This window comes from Acipenser ruthenus, unplaced genomic scaffold, assembly GCF_902713425.1.
Source record: "Acipenser ruthenus unplaced genomic scaffold, fAciRut3.2 maternal haplotype, whole genome shotgun sequence".
In the NCBI taxonomy this organism is placed as follows: domain Eukaryota; kingdom Metazoa; phylum Chordata; class Actinopteri; order Acipenseriformes; family Acipenseridae; genus Acipenser; species Acipenser ruthenus.
In genome coordinates this window covers 16,125-29,211 of record NW_026707329.1, presented here as the reverse complement: position 1 = coordinate 29,211, position 13,087 = coordinate 16,125, and the positions used below count along the sequence as shown (strand labels likewise).

The following is a 13,087-nucleotide window of genomic DNA, read 5'->3' as shown; positions in this document are numbered from 1 at the left end:
AGAGTTCACCCCCTTAGTCTCTGTGAGTCGCTTTGGATAAAAGCCTCTGCTAAATGACTCATTAATAATAATAATAATAATAATAATAATAATTAGAGAGGAGAGGAGAGGAGAGATGGTCTCAGTATAAATTCATCAGGAGCTTTCCTCTCCGTCACTCCCGTTATTCTGTCCGCTCCTCCACATTCATTACAGCGGGACAAACCCATTATTCAGATCAGGCTCTGCAGACGGGGGCGCTGGTGTGGATTGGGGGGGGGGGGGTGCTGATTCCGCGTTCAGAGTGAATTCAGAAACAGCTGCTTGGGTTTGTGACGATCACTGCTTTTCTTAAAGACTCTGCGGAGAACAGCGACCCACACAAACCCGAGCAGCTGTTTCTGAATTCACTCTGAACGGTGACTCAGCCCCCCCCGATCCACACCAGCGCCCCCCCCTCCCTGGTTCCTGCGCAGGGCTCCGTCCTGATGAATTGGATCCTGGGTCTGTGTGGCTGTGGAGATGGCCCGGGAGCGCTCTCTCGTGGTATTGATTGCTCTCCTCGTACCCTGGTGACCGGCCAGCTGGATGAAGGAGTTCTGTCTCCTGAACGAATGCATCACCGTGAAGAACGTCTTCCATGACTTGTTCTGAGCAGAGAAACACACAAAGGGTTAAAAATATCTGCAGAAGAGACAACTGGAGAGCTGAGTGCCGCTCGCCAGTGTGATACAGCTCAGTGACATCACAGCCCAGTGTGATACAGCACAGTGACATCACAGCACAGAGAGGTGTGGTAAAGCATAGGGAAGCATTGTAAAGCACAGAGAGGTCTGGTAAAGCATAGGGAAGCATTGTAAAGCACAGAGAGGTCTGGTAAAGCATAAGGAAGCATTGTAAAGCACAGAGAGGTCTGGTAAAGCATAGGGAAGCATTGTAAAGCACAGAGAGATCTGGTAAAGCATAAGGAAGCATTGTAAAGCACAGAGAGATCTGGTAAAGCATAAGGAAGCATTGTAACGCACAGAGAGGTCTGGTAAAGCATAAGGAAGCATTGTAACGCACAGAGAGGTCTGGTAAAGCATAGGGAAGCATTGTAAAGCACAGAGAGGTCTGGTAAAGCATAGGGGAGCATTGTAAAGCACAGAGAGGTCTGGTAAAGCATAGGGAAGCATTGTAAAGCACAGAGAGGTGTGGTAAAGCATAGGGAAGCATTCTAAAGCACAGAGAGGTCTGGTAAAGCATAGGGAAGCATTGTAAAGCACAGAGAGGTGTGGTAAAGCATAGGGAAGCATTGTAAAGCACAGAGAGGTGTGGTGAACCATTGTAAAGCACAGAGAGGTCTGGTAAAGCATAGGGAAGCATTGTAAAGCACAGAGAGGTCTGGTAAAGCATAGGGAAGCATTGTAAAGCACAGAGAGATCTGGTAAAGCATAAGGAAGCATTGTAACGCACAGAGAGGTCTGGTAAAGCATAGGGAAGCATTGTAAAGCACAGAGAGGTCTGGTAAAGCATAGGGAAGCATTGTAAAGCACAGAGAGGTGTGGTAAAGCATAGGGAAGCATTGTAAAGCACAGAGAGGTCTGGTAAAGCATAGGGAAGCATTGTAAAGCACAGAGAGGTCTGGTAAAGCATAGGGAAGCATGGTAAAGCACAGAGAGGTGTGGTGAAGCATTGTAAAGCACAGAGAGGTCTGGGAAAGCATAGGGAAGCATTGTAAAGCACAGAGAGGTCTGGGAAAGCATAGGGAAGCATTGTAAAGCACAGAGAGGTCTGCGAAAACATAGGGAAGCATTGTAAAGCACAGAGAGGTCTGCAAAAACATAGGGAAGCACTGTAAAGCACAGAGAGGTCTGGGAAAGCACAGGGAAGCATTGTAAAGCACTGAGAGGTCTGGTAAAGCATAGGGAAGCATTGTAAAGCACAGAGAGGTCTGGTAAAGCACAGGGAAGCATTGTAAAGCACAGAGAGGTCTGGTAAAGCATAGGGAAGCATTGTAAAGCACAGAGAGGTCTGGTAAAGCATAGGCAAGCATTGTAAAGCACAGAGAGGTCTGGTAAAGCATAGGGAAGCATTGTAAAGCATAGAGAGGTGTGATAAAGCATAGGGAAGCATTGTAAAGCACAGAGAGGTCTGGTAAAGCATAGGGAAGCATTGTATAGCACAGAGAGGTCTGGTAAAGCATAGGGAAGCATTGTAAAGCACTGTTTTACCAGACCTCTCTGTGCTTCACAATGCTTCCCATGCTGTCGCTGTGGGACTCTGTTTGAAGGGTTAATGTCTTTCTCTCTCATTCTCAATAACAAGTTTCCAGTCCAGGTCAGCAGTTTCTCTGATAAGCGCTCAGAACAATAACCAGGATTCTCTTGAACCCGTCTATCAGCCAATCATCTCCCTCGACTCCGCCCCTTTCCCAGTAACACCACTCCGCTCGCTTCCCTGGAATCCGTTATCCATGAACTGAACAAAAAACACACATTTCTAGGTAAAAAAAACCAAAAGATAATCAAAAGCAGAGCTGAGTGTAATAAAGGCAAACATTGTAAAGCACAGAGAGGTCTGGTAAAGCACAGGAAAGCATTGTAAAGCACAGAGAGGTCTGGTAAAGCATAGGGAAGCATTGTAAAGCACAGAGAGGTCTGGTAAAGCATAGGGAAGCATTGTAAAGCACAGAGAGGTGTGGTAAAGCACAGGGAAGCATTGTAAAGCACAGAGAGGTCTGGTAAAGCATAGGGAAGCATTGTAAAGCACAGAGAGGTCTGGTAAAGCACAGGGAAGCATTGTAAAGCACAGAGAGGTCTGGTAAAGCATAGGGAAGCATTGTAAAGCACAGAGAGGTCTGGTAAAGCATAGGCAAGCATTGTAAAGCACAGAGAGGTCTGGTAAAGCATAGGGAAGCATTGTAAAGCATAGAGAGGTGTGATAAAGCATAGGGAAGCATTGTAAAGCACAGAGAGGTCTGGTAAAGCATAGGGAAGCATTGTATAGCACAGAGAGGTCTGGTAAAGCATAGGGAAGCATTGTAAAGCACTGTTTTACCAGACCTCTCTGTGCTTCACAATGCTTCCCATGCTGTCGCTGTGGGACTCTGTTTGAAGGGTTAATGTCTTTCTCTCTCATTCTCAATAACAAGTTTCCAGTCCAGGTCAGCAGTTTCTCTGATAAGCGCTCAGAACAATAACCAGGATTCTCTTGAACCCGTCTATCAGCCAATCATCTCCCTCGACTCCGCCCCTTTCCCAGTAACACCACTCCGCTCGCTTCCCTGGAATCCGTTATCCATGAACTGAACAAAAAACACACATTTCTAGGTAAAAAAAACCAAAAGATAATCAAAAGCAGAGCTGAGTGTAATAAAGGCAAACATTGTAAAGCACAGAGAGGTCTGGTAAAGCACAGGAAAGCATTGTAAAGCACAGAGAGGTCTGGTAAAGCATAGGGAAGCATTGTAAAGCACAGAGAGGTCTGGTAAAGCATAGGGAAGCATTGTAAAGCACAGAGAGGTGTGGTAAAGCACAGGGAAGCATTGTAAAGCACAGAGAGGTCTGGTAAAGCATAGGGAAGCATTGTAAAGCACAGAGAGGTCTGGTAAAGCACAGGGAAGCATTGTAAAGCACAGAGAGGTCTGGTAAAGCATAGGGAAGCATTGTAAAGCACAGAGAGGTCTGGTAAAGCATAGGGAAGCATTGTAAAGCACAGAGAGGTCTGGTAAAGCACAGGGAAGCATTGTAAAGCACAGAGAGGTCTGGTAAAGCATAGGGAAGCATTGTAAAGCACAGAGAGGTCTGGTAAAGCACAGGGAAGCATTGTAAAGCACAGAGAGGTCTGGTAAAGCATAGGGAAGCATTGTAAAGCACAGAGAGGTCTGGTAAAGCATAGGGAAGCATTGTAAAGCACAGAGAGGTGTGGTAAAGCATAGGGAAGCATTGTAAAGCACAGAGAGGTCTGGTAAAGCATAGGGAAGCATTGTAAAGCACAGAGAGGTGTGGTAAAGCACAGGGAAGCATTGTAAAGCACAGAGAGGTCTGGTAAAGCATAGGGAAGCATTGTAAAGCACAGAGAGGTCTGGTAAAGCATAGGGAAGCATTGTAAAGCACAGAGAGGTCTGGTAAAGCATAGGGAAGCATTGTAAAGCACAGAGAGGTGTGGTAAAGCATGGTAAAGCACAGACAGGTGTGGTAAAGTATGGTAAAGCACAGTGAAAGACGTGGCTGGTTTATGCAAAGCAGCCTGACAGCTATTCAAACGAGGAGGCAGGGAGACGGGATGAAGTATTCCTTTCAAACGCATGCAAATGAAGAGACCTGTTTACAAAGAGAGGGACACAACGTGTCAGTGTGTGTGTGTGTGTGTGTGCGGGTGGGGGGGGTGGGGGGGGGTGGGTGTGTGTGTGTGTGTGTGTGTGTGTGTGTGCGGGGGGGTGTGTGTGTGTGTGCGTGTGTGTGCGTGGGTGTGTGTGTGCGTGGGTGTGGGGGGGGGTGTGTGTGTGGGTGTGTGTGTGCGGGGGTGTGTGTGTGTGTGTGTGCGGGGGTGTGTGTGTGTGTGTGCGGGGGTGTGTGTGTGTGTGTGCGGGGGTGTGTGTGTGTGTGTGCGGGGGGGGTGGGGGGGGGTGGGTGTGTGTGTGTGTGTGTGTGTGTGTGCGTGGGTGTGTGTCTGTGTGCGGGGGGGGGGGGTGGGGGGGGTGTGGGTGTCTCTGCTTCCCCTTTGCATCTTGAAACTCTTTTGTTCATCTAATCAACCAGATGACAGAATTCAAACAGGAAGTCCGTTGGTTATGAAGGAGCGACTTTATCAGATATAACAGAACGAAGACGCTGAGCTGCGCTGGTGCAGGCAGAGCCCTGTGATGAAGCTGGCTGGAGTCCCCTTGCTCTGCAGTGCAGTGTGAGAGTCTCTCATGTGATTCACGCTGAGCTGCGCTGGTGGAGGCAGAGCCCTGTGATGAAGCTGGCTGGAGTCCCCTTGCTCTGCAGTGCAGTGTGAGAGTCTCTCATGTGATTCACGCTGAGCTGCGCTGGTGGAGGCAGAGCCCTGTGATGAAGCTGGCTGGAGTCCCCTTGCTCTGCAGTGCAGTGTGAGAGTCTCTCATGTGATTCACGCTGAGCCGCGCTGGTGGAGGCAGAGCCCTGTGATGAAGCTGGCTGGAGTCCCCTTGCTCTGCAGTGCAGTGTGAGATTCTCTCATGTGATTCACGCTGAGCTGTGCTGGTGCAGGCAGAGCCCTGTGATGAAGCTGGCTGGAGTCCCCTTGCTCTGCAGTGCAGTGTGAGAGTCTCTCATGTGATTCACGCTGAGCTGCGCTGGTGGAGGCAGAGCCCTGTGATGAAGCTGGCTGGAGTCCCCTTGCTCTGCAGTGCAGTGTGAGAGTCTCTCATGTGATTCACGCTGAGCTGCGCTGGTGGAGGCAGAGCCCTGTGATGAAGCTGGCTGGAGTCCCCTTGCTCTGCAGTGCAGTGTGAGAGTCTCTCATGTGATTCACGCTGAGCTGCGCTGGTGGAGGCAGAGCCCTGTGATGAAGCTGGCTGGAGTCCCCTTGCTCTGCAGTGCAGTGTGAGAGTCTCTCATGTGATTCACGCTGAGCTGCGCTGGTGGAGGCAGAGCCCTGTGATGAAGCTGGCTGGAGTCCCCTTGCTCTGCAGTGCAGTGTGAGAGTCTCTCCTCGCACAGGAAATGAAATGCATCATCAGCCGCACAGGCTGGGCCCCCTGTGACCACAGCACTGCCTGTTTACAGGAAGAGAGCCGAGGGCAGCCCTGCACACACGGGGGGGGGGGAGGGGAAGTCTGATTTCCTAACTAAACAAGCCCAGTCATCACGGTTTATCAGTGTGTGTGTGCGTGTGCGTGTGTCTCTGTGTGTGCCTCAGTTTCTTTACATTCCTCGCTCTCACTCTGTAGTACAAAAAACAAACGCCTCTTTCAGCACAGATATAAAAAGTTAACCGCAGTAAATTTCCGCTTCGTTTTGCAGCCCCCCTGGTTACACTGCATTTAACACACAGTGCACCGTGCTTTTAATATGCTTCACCAGACCTCTCTGTGCTTTACAATGCTTCCCTATGCTTTACCAGACCTCTCTGTGCTTTACAATGCTTCCCTATGCTTTACCAGACCTCTCTGTGCTTTACAATGCTTCCCTATGCTTTACCAGACCTCTCTGTGCTTTACAATGCTTCCCTATGCTTTACCAGACCTCTCTGTGCTTTACAATGCTTCCCTATGCTTTACCAGACCTCTCTGTGCTTCACAATGCTTCCCTATGCTGTACCAGGCTTTCACTGTGTGTGTGTGTGTGTGTCTCGGTATGTCTGTGCGTGTTCAATGCTGAGATCACAGGCAGTGTGGTTTTGAGGAAGGGAAACCCTCTCTCTCTCTCTCAGATAATGCCCTATATTCTCATTTCCTCTTGTCTTTCATTAACTCCTGTGTTACACAACTGATTTTGTAAAACAAAAATAATTTTGTTTTTTGCTCTGCACAGCTCTGCAGTGTGGAGCTCTCTTTCCTATAGACCTCTATACAGCTCTGCAATGTGGAGCTCTCTTTCCTATAGACCTCTATACAGCTCTGCAGTGTGGAGCTCTCTTTCCTATAGACCTCTGTACAGCTCTGAAGTGTGGAGCTCTCTTTCCTATAGACCTCTGCACAGCTCTGCAGTGTGGAGCTCTCTTTCCTATAGACCTCTATACAGCTCTGCAGTGTGGAGCTCTCTTTCCTATAGACCTCTATACAGCTCTGCAGTGTTGAGAGGGGAGCTCTCTTTCCTATAGACCTCTGTACAGCTCTGCAGTGTGGAGCTCTCTTTCCTATAGACCTCTGCACAGCTCTGCAGTTTGTTCAGCACAGACAGACGGCTCGTGTCGAAGCCCTTACCTTTCTGAAGGTCTTCCTCTTGTCTCTCCTCTCCTCCCCCTCCCCCTCGCTGAACACCTCGTCCGATTCCTGGGAGGAGTAGTTGAAGGAGGATGATGTGGAGGAGCTGGACACCGACCTGTCCGAGGAGCGCAGCAGCTTCTTCCTCAGGAGCCCCTGATAGACCGAGCCCCCCCGTCCGCTGCCCCCCTCTCCCTCCCGAGCCCCCCCCGCTGGTTCCGAGCTCTGGTTCTCGCTGGCTCCGGTCTCTGGTTGGGAGACTGGCTTCAGTTTGTGTTCCGGTTGAAGTTCTGACTGCTGTGGTTCTGGGTTCAGGTCAGTTCTAGAGTCATGTTCTGGTTCTAGATTGGGTTCTGACCCATGTGGTTCTGGGGCTGGTTCTAGATTGGGTTCTGATCCCTGTGGTTCTGGGTTCAGGTCCGTTCTAGAGTCACGTGCTTGTTCTAGATTGGGTTCTGACCCCTGTGGTTCTGGGTTCAGGTCCGTTCTAGAGTCATGTTCTGGTTCTAGATTGGGTTCTGACCCCTGTGGTTCTGGGTTTAGGTCCGTTCTAGAGTCATGTTCTTGTTCTAGATTGGGTTCTGACCCCTGTGGTTCTGGGTTCAGGTCCGTTCTAGAGTCCTGTTCTGGTTCTAGATTGGGTTCTGGGTTCAGGTCAGTTCTAGAGTCCTGTTCTGGTTCTAGATTGAGTTCTGACCCCTGTGGTTCTGGGTTCAGGTCCGTTCTAGAGTCCTGTTCTGGTTCTAGACTGGGTTCTGATCCCTGTGGTTCTGGGTTCAGGTCCGTTCTAGAGTCCTGTTCTGGTTCTAGACTGGGTTCTGATCCCTGTGGTTCTGGGTTCGTCTTCAGTTCTCTGGATCCCTGTTCTCTGTCAGTCCTTAGCTGTGTGTTTTCAGAGCCTTTCTCGCTCTCCTCTCTTCCCTCTCCTCTCTCGCGCCCCCTCTCCTTGCCCCCATTCACCAGGGGCTCTCTCACGCTCTGTCCATCCTCCAGACCCCGCCCACTCCGGGCCGCGGGGTCACATGACCTCCCTGTGGTCGCTGGACTCGGGTTCAAGGTTTCTCTCTCCATGGCAGACAGCTGCTTGATCCGGAACAGCGAGAAAAACAGACTGGCTGGTCCTGCAGATTGAACACTGTCTCCCTCCCTCCCTCCCTCCCTCTCTCTATCTATCTGTCTCTATCCCTCCCTCTCTCCGTCCCTCCCTCTCTCTCTATCTATATATCTCTCTATCCCTCCCTCTCTCTATCCCTCCCTCTCTTTGATTCTGTTACTCTCTCTCTCTAGATGCTACATGCCAGTGTGTAAGATTCTGAATGTTGTTGTAATGGTATTATTATTATTATTATTATTATTATTAAGAAGGTCTTGTCCTCTCCTCTCTCTTTCTGATGGGCACGTCTTCTTCACCTCCTTTCTTTCTTCCCCTCCTCTTTCTTTTATCACTTATCTCTCGTCGCTCTTTTTTCCGAGATCTCTATATATGATATATATATATATATATATATATATATATATATATATATATATATATATATATATATATATATATATATGTATTTTTAAATATAGACCCTTTAATATTGGATTTGATTTATTTTAGGGATTACATTTGAAGGCATTATAAGTGAAATTCATTTGAATAGTAGCTTGTGTCTCTTTTCTATGAATGTTTTTTCTTGTCTTTTTTAATACTGGATATCAAATCTATATTCATGTGTTTTGTTTCACATATATTAATTATATATATATTCTATTAAACTTTGAAGTTTGAAGATCCTAACTTGTTCTTTCTTTCTTTCTTTCTTTTCTGTACTAAAATACTCAATCCATGTTAATTTTAAGTTAGCCCATTCTTGAACTTTTTCAGCACAGAAGTTGTCTTTCGCACAATACTCTGTCTCTCTGTCTCTGTCTGTCTCTCTGCCTGTCTCTCTGTCTCTCTCTGTCTGTCTGTCTCTCTCTCTGTCTGTCTGTCTGTCTGTCTGTCTGTCTGTCTGTCTGTCTGTCTGTCTCTCTCTCTCTCTCTCTCTCTCTCTCTCTCTCTCTCTCTCTCTCTCTCTCTCTCTGTCTCTTCACTCAGTCTCTACACTGAACTCTAGACTCTCTTTGCCAAGCCGCTGCATTTCACTCCAAAGGTCTGCAAAAAAAAAACACACACGCACACACAAACACACAAACACACACACACACACACACACACACACACACACAGACACACACACACACACACAAACACACATTACATTCAATTATACACTCAAATATATATATATATATATATATATATATATATATATATATATATATATAACTCTGTGTGTTTATTATTATAATATAATAAACACACAGCTCAAGTCAGCTCAAGTCAGCCTCAGCACTGCAGAAGTCATTTGAACTCTGAAGCTTGTCAGGAGCCGAGCATCGTTACAAAGGTCAAACTTAAACAAACGCCCGGTTCAAGGAAGGGTCTGGTTCAGTCATGATGGAGAGCTGGGCTGGAAAGGAAGACGGGAGACACGCGGGGGGTGAGGGGGTAACCCCAGGACCGGGGATGGGAAACCCTGCTCTAAAGACTCAAATACGACTGCTATGCAAATAATAACGCATATTCAACGTAAACATACGCGTCTCTCTCTCTCTCGCAGGCAGACGGTCGCGTTCGTGTGAGGCGCTTTCATTTCTGCATCAGAACCTGCAGCCGTCTTATTAAACATAAAAACGTAAGTCATTAAAAATGTTTCCGTGTCTCTCTTCCCTTGTCTACAGAATAGAAATCCGAAACGTTAATTAGCATGATCATTAATCATACTACTACGACTAATAATAATAATAATAATAATAATAGGTTGTAAGACCTTACCTTGCTTGCGGAGTCCGTTTACAAACACGCCATCAGCAGCGGTTAATTACAACACAGGAAAGCGAGCAGGCTGTCCTCCCTCCCTCTCTCTCTCTCTCTCTCTCTCTCTCTCTCTCTCTCTCTCTCTCTCTCTCTCTCTCTCTCTCTCTCTCTCTCTCTCTCCTCGCTTGTGAAAAGTTATTTTGCATGAAGCGTGTGTCAACAGCCCACTCGCATCACCAGAGTTTCCAAAAACACCCGAGCAGCGAATGACGAACGATTAAAATACATATTTATATATAGATAGCCAGATAGACTGTATATACACGCGGTTCTGTCTCCATCTACCGTCGCAAAGGTGCAATGCAGCCTAATTGTAAGCAGTACGTCCAGTCACTGCCTAGCCTGGGGTTTACACCGTATTTTTTTAAGTGGAATCTTTAGGCTACTCATTTTATCTATAAATCTACTTGTAAATATTTCAAATTCAAATGCTATATTTTGCATTGGTAAGGTGAATGATAAACTATTGTCAGTGCTTCACAATGCTTCCCTATGCTTTACTACACCTCTCTGTGCTTTACAATGCTTCCCTATGCTTTACCAGGCCTCTCTGTGCTTTACAATGCTTCCCTATGCTTTACCAGACCTCTCTGTGCTTTACAATGCTTCCCTGTGCTTTACCAGACCTCTCTGTGCTTTACAATGCTTCCCTATGCTTTACCAGACCTCTCTGTGCTTTACAATGCTTCCCTATGCTTTACCAGACCTCTCTGTGCTTTACAATGCTTCCCTATGCTTTACCAGACCTCTCTGTGCTTTACAATGCTTCCCTATGCTTTACCAGACCTCTCTGTGCTTTACAATGCTCCCCTATGCTTTCCCATGCTGTATCACACTGTGCTGTGCGCTGTTGCTATGGGGACAGTGTTATAAGGGTGGGTGCGGTTGCTCTTCGTCGGTCTCTCTCCAGTGCGGTGTCAGTCTTGTTTGAACTCGAGTCACGCTGCACTCTGTAAACACGCAGGGCTCACCCGCTGCAGACCTGTCTAACCGGCCGCGCCGCATTCATCCCTACAAAACGTGCGGTCAATTTATAATTCCATTCATGAAGAGAATGTACAACAAAAAAGGGAGGGGCCAGCGATCCTGTTAATAAAAGTAATAAGAGGTGAGAGAATGGATTTTAAAGATGGTCAGCGCTCCTTTAAAGGGAGGGGCCAGCGATCCTGTTAATAAAGCTAATAAGAGGTGAGAGAATGGATTTTAAAGATGGTCAGCGCTCCTTTAAAGGGAGGGTACCAGCGATCCTGTTAATAAAGCTAATAAGAGGTGAGAGAATGGATTTTAAAGATGGTCAGCGCTCCTTTAAAGGGAGGGGTCAGTGATCCTGTTAATAAAGCTAATCAGAGGTGAGAGAATGGATTTTAAAGATGGTCAGCGCTCCTTTAAAGGGAGGGGCCAGCGATCCTGTTAATAAAGCTAATAAGAGGTGAGAGAATGGATTTTAAAGATGGTCAGCGCTCCTTTAAAGGGAGGGGCCAGCGATCCTGTTAATAAAGCTAATAAGAGGTGAGAGAATGGATTTTAAAGATGGTCAGCGCTCCTTTAAAGGGAGGGGCCAGCGATCCTGTTAATAAAGCTAATAAGAGGTGAGAGAATGGATTTTAAAGATGGTCAGCGCTCCTTTAAAGGGAGGGGCCGGTGATCCTGTTAATAAAGCTAATAAGAGGTGAGAGAATGGATTTTAAAGATAGTCAGCGCTCCTTTAAAGGGAGGGGCCAGCGATCCTGTTAATAAAACTAATAAGAGGTGAGAGAATGGATTTTAAAGATGGTCAGCGCTCCTTTAAAGGGAGGGGCCGGTGATCCTGTTAATAAAGCTAATAAGAGGTGAGAGAATGGATTTTAAAGATGGTCAGCGCTCCTTTAAAGGGAGGGGCCAGCGATCCTGTTAATAAAGCTAATAAGAGGTGAGAGAATGGATTTTAAAGATGGTCAGCGCTCCTTTAAAGGGAGGGGCCAGCGATCCTGTTAATAAAGCTAATAAGAGGTGAGAGAATGGATTTTAAAGATGGTCAGCGCTCCTTTAAAGGGAGGGACCAGCGATCCTGTTAATAAAGCTAATAAGAGGTGAGAGAATGGATTTTAAAGATGGTCAGCGCTCCTTTAAAGGGAGGGGCCAGCGATCCTGTTAATAAAGCTAATAAGAGGTGAGAGAATGGATTTTAAAGATGGTCAGCGCTCCTTTAAAGGGAGGGGCCAGCGATCCTGTTAATAAAGCTAATAAGAGGTGAGAGAATGGATTTTAAAGATGGTCAGCGCTCCTTTAAAGGGAGGGGCCAGCGATCCTGTTAATAAAGCTAATAAGAGGTGAGAGAATGGATTTTAAAGATGGTCAGCGCTCCTTTAAAGGGAGGGACCAGCGATACTGTTAATAAAGCTAATAAGAGGTGAGAGAATGGATTTTAAAGATGGTCAGCGCTCCTTTAAAGGGAGGGACCAGCGATACTGTTAATAAAGCTAATAAGAGGTGAGAGAATGGATTTTAAAGATGGTCAGCGATCCTGTTAATAAAGGGAATGTTTTGTTCGTTGTATTTGTTTAAAAGTGCTGCGCAATCTATAGCACTTTGCTAAGAAGACACTTTGCTGATCTAGCCTACAATAGAGATGTCTATGGCCGGCAAATGCAACCGAAGAGCTGCCACTGAGCTCGCTGGCAAAGCAGCTTAATAAATATCACTCACAATATCGCGATATTCGAGCAGTTAGATGTGGTCGGGACATGTCGTTTAAATCTACACTCCGTCTAATACACAGGAGAGAAAGCATTTTGAGAATCGCACCCGTTCGTCCTCGCCTGCCTCTGTGATTGGCTGCGCGGTGGTCGGTGACATCACCGCCGTGGAGGAGGGGGCGGGGCGCGCTCTAGGTATGGAGAGGAGAGAGCCGGGGGGGGGCAAACTTTGAGAATTAAAACCCCAAAATAAAAGAAATAAAAGGGATGTTTCACCCGGAGAAATCAGGTCCCGTCTTGTAGCTCATTCTAAAACACCTCCGACCCCCCCCCCCCCCCCCCCCGTGCGCTTTCACAAGTTCATGAACCAGCCTATGATCTGTTCATACCCACTTTAACGTTTAATAATATCAGGTTTGGGTTTCTAATGGAGGACAGGAAAGCTGGATGCGTGTATCATAACTGGATCATTATAGCAAAATATTTCATTCACAAATGTCGTGTTTTTTTTTTTTTTAAAAAAACGACCCCCCTGTGTATTGTTTTCTTAAACGAGATAAAGTGATCTAAACACTCTGTGAAATTGTTTACACCCAAACAAGCCCTTGATCTTTATAATAATCTGATTCCTGAATAGACCACCCCGTGTATTTGTGT

At 46.9% G+C, this 13,087-nt stretch overlaps 1 protein-coding gene across 3 annotated transcripts; it reads right to left on the bottom strand.

Annotated features, from left to right (window-relative positions):
- Positions 1 to 13: 13 nt before the first annotated feature.
- Positions 14 to 8,019, bottom strand: LOC131725388 (basic salivary proline-rich protein 2-like). Of its 3 annotated transcripts, none has more exons than XM_059018674.1 (2): positions 6,851 to 8,019; positions 14 to 629 (listed from the first exon to the last, which is right to left on the bottom strand). In XM_059018674.1, the coding sequence occupies exons 1-2, from the start codon at positions 7,919 to 7,921 to the stop codon at positions 387 to 389; spliced, it is 1,314 nt and encodes a 437-aa protein (XP_058874657.1). In that variant the 5' UTR covers positions 7,922 to 8,019; the 3' UTR covers positions 14 to 386. The 3 variants fall into 3 exon arrangements, 2 of the variants coding, with proteins under 2 accessions (XP_058874657.1, XP_058874658.1); XR_009320598.1 differs by lacking the exon at positions 6,851 to 8,019 and adding an exon at positions 2,198 to 4,422 and having other exon boundaries at positions 548 to 629; XM_059018675.1 differs by lacking the exon at positions 14 to 629 and adding an exon at positions 4,640 to 5,731 and having other exon boundaries at positions 6,851 to 8,018.
- Positions 8,020 to 13,087: the final 5,068 nt, after the last annotated feature.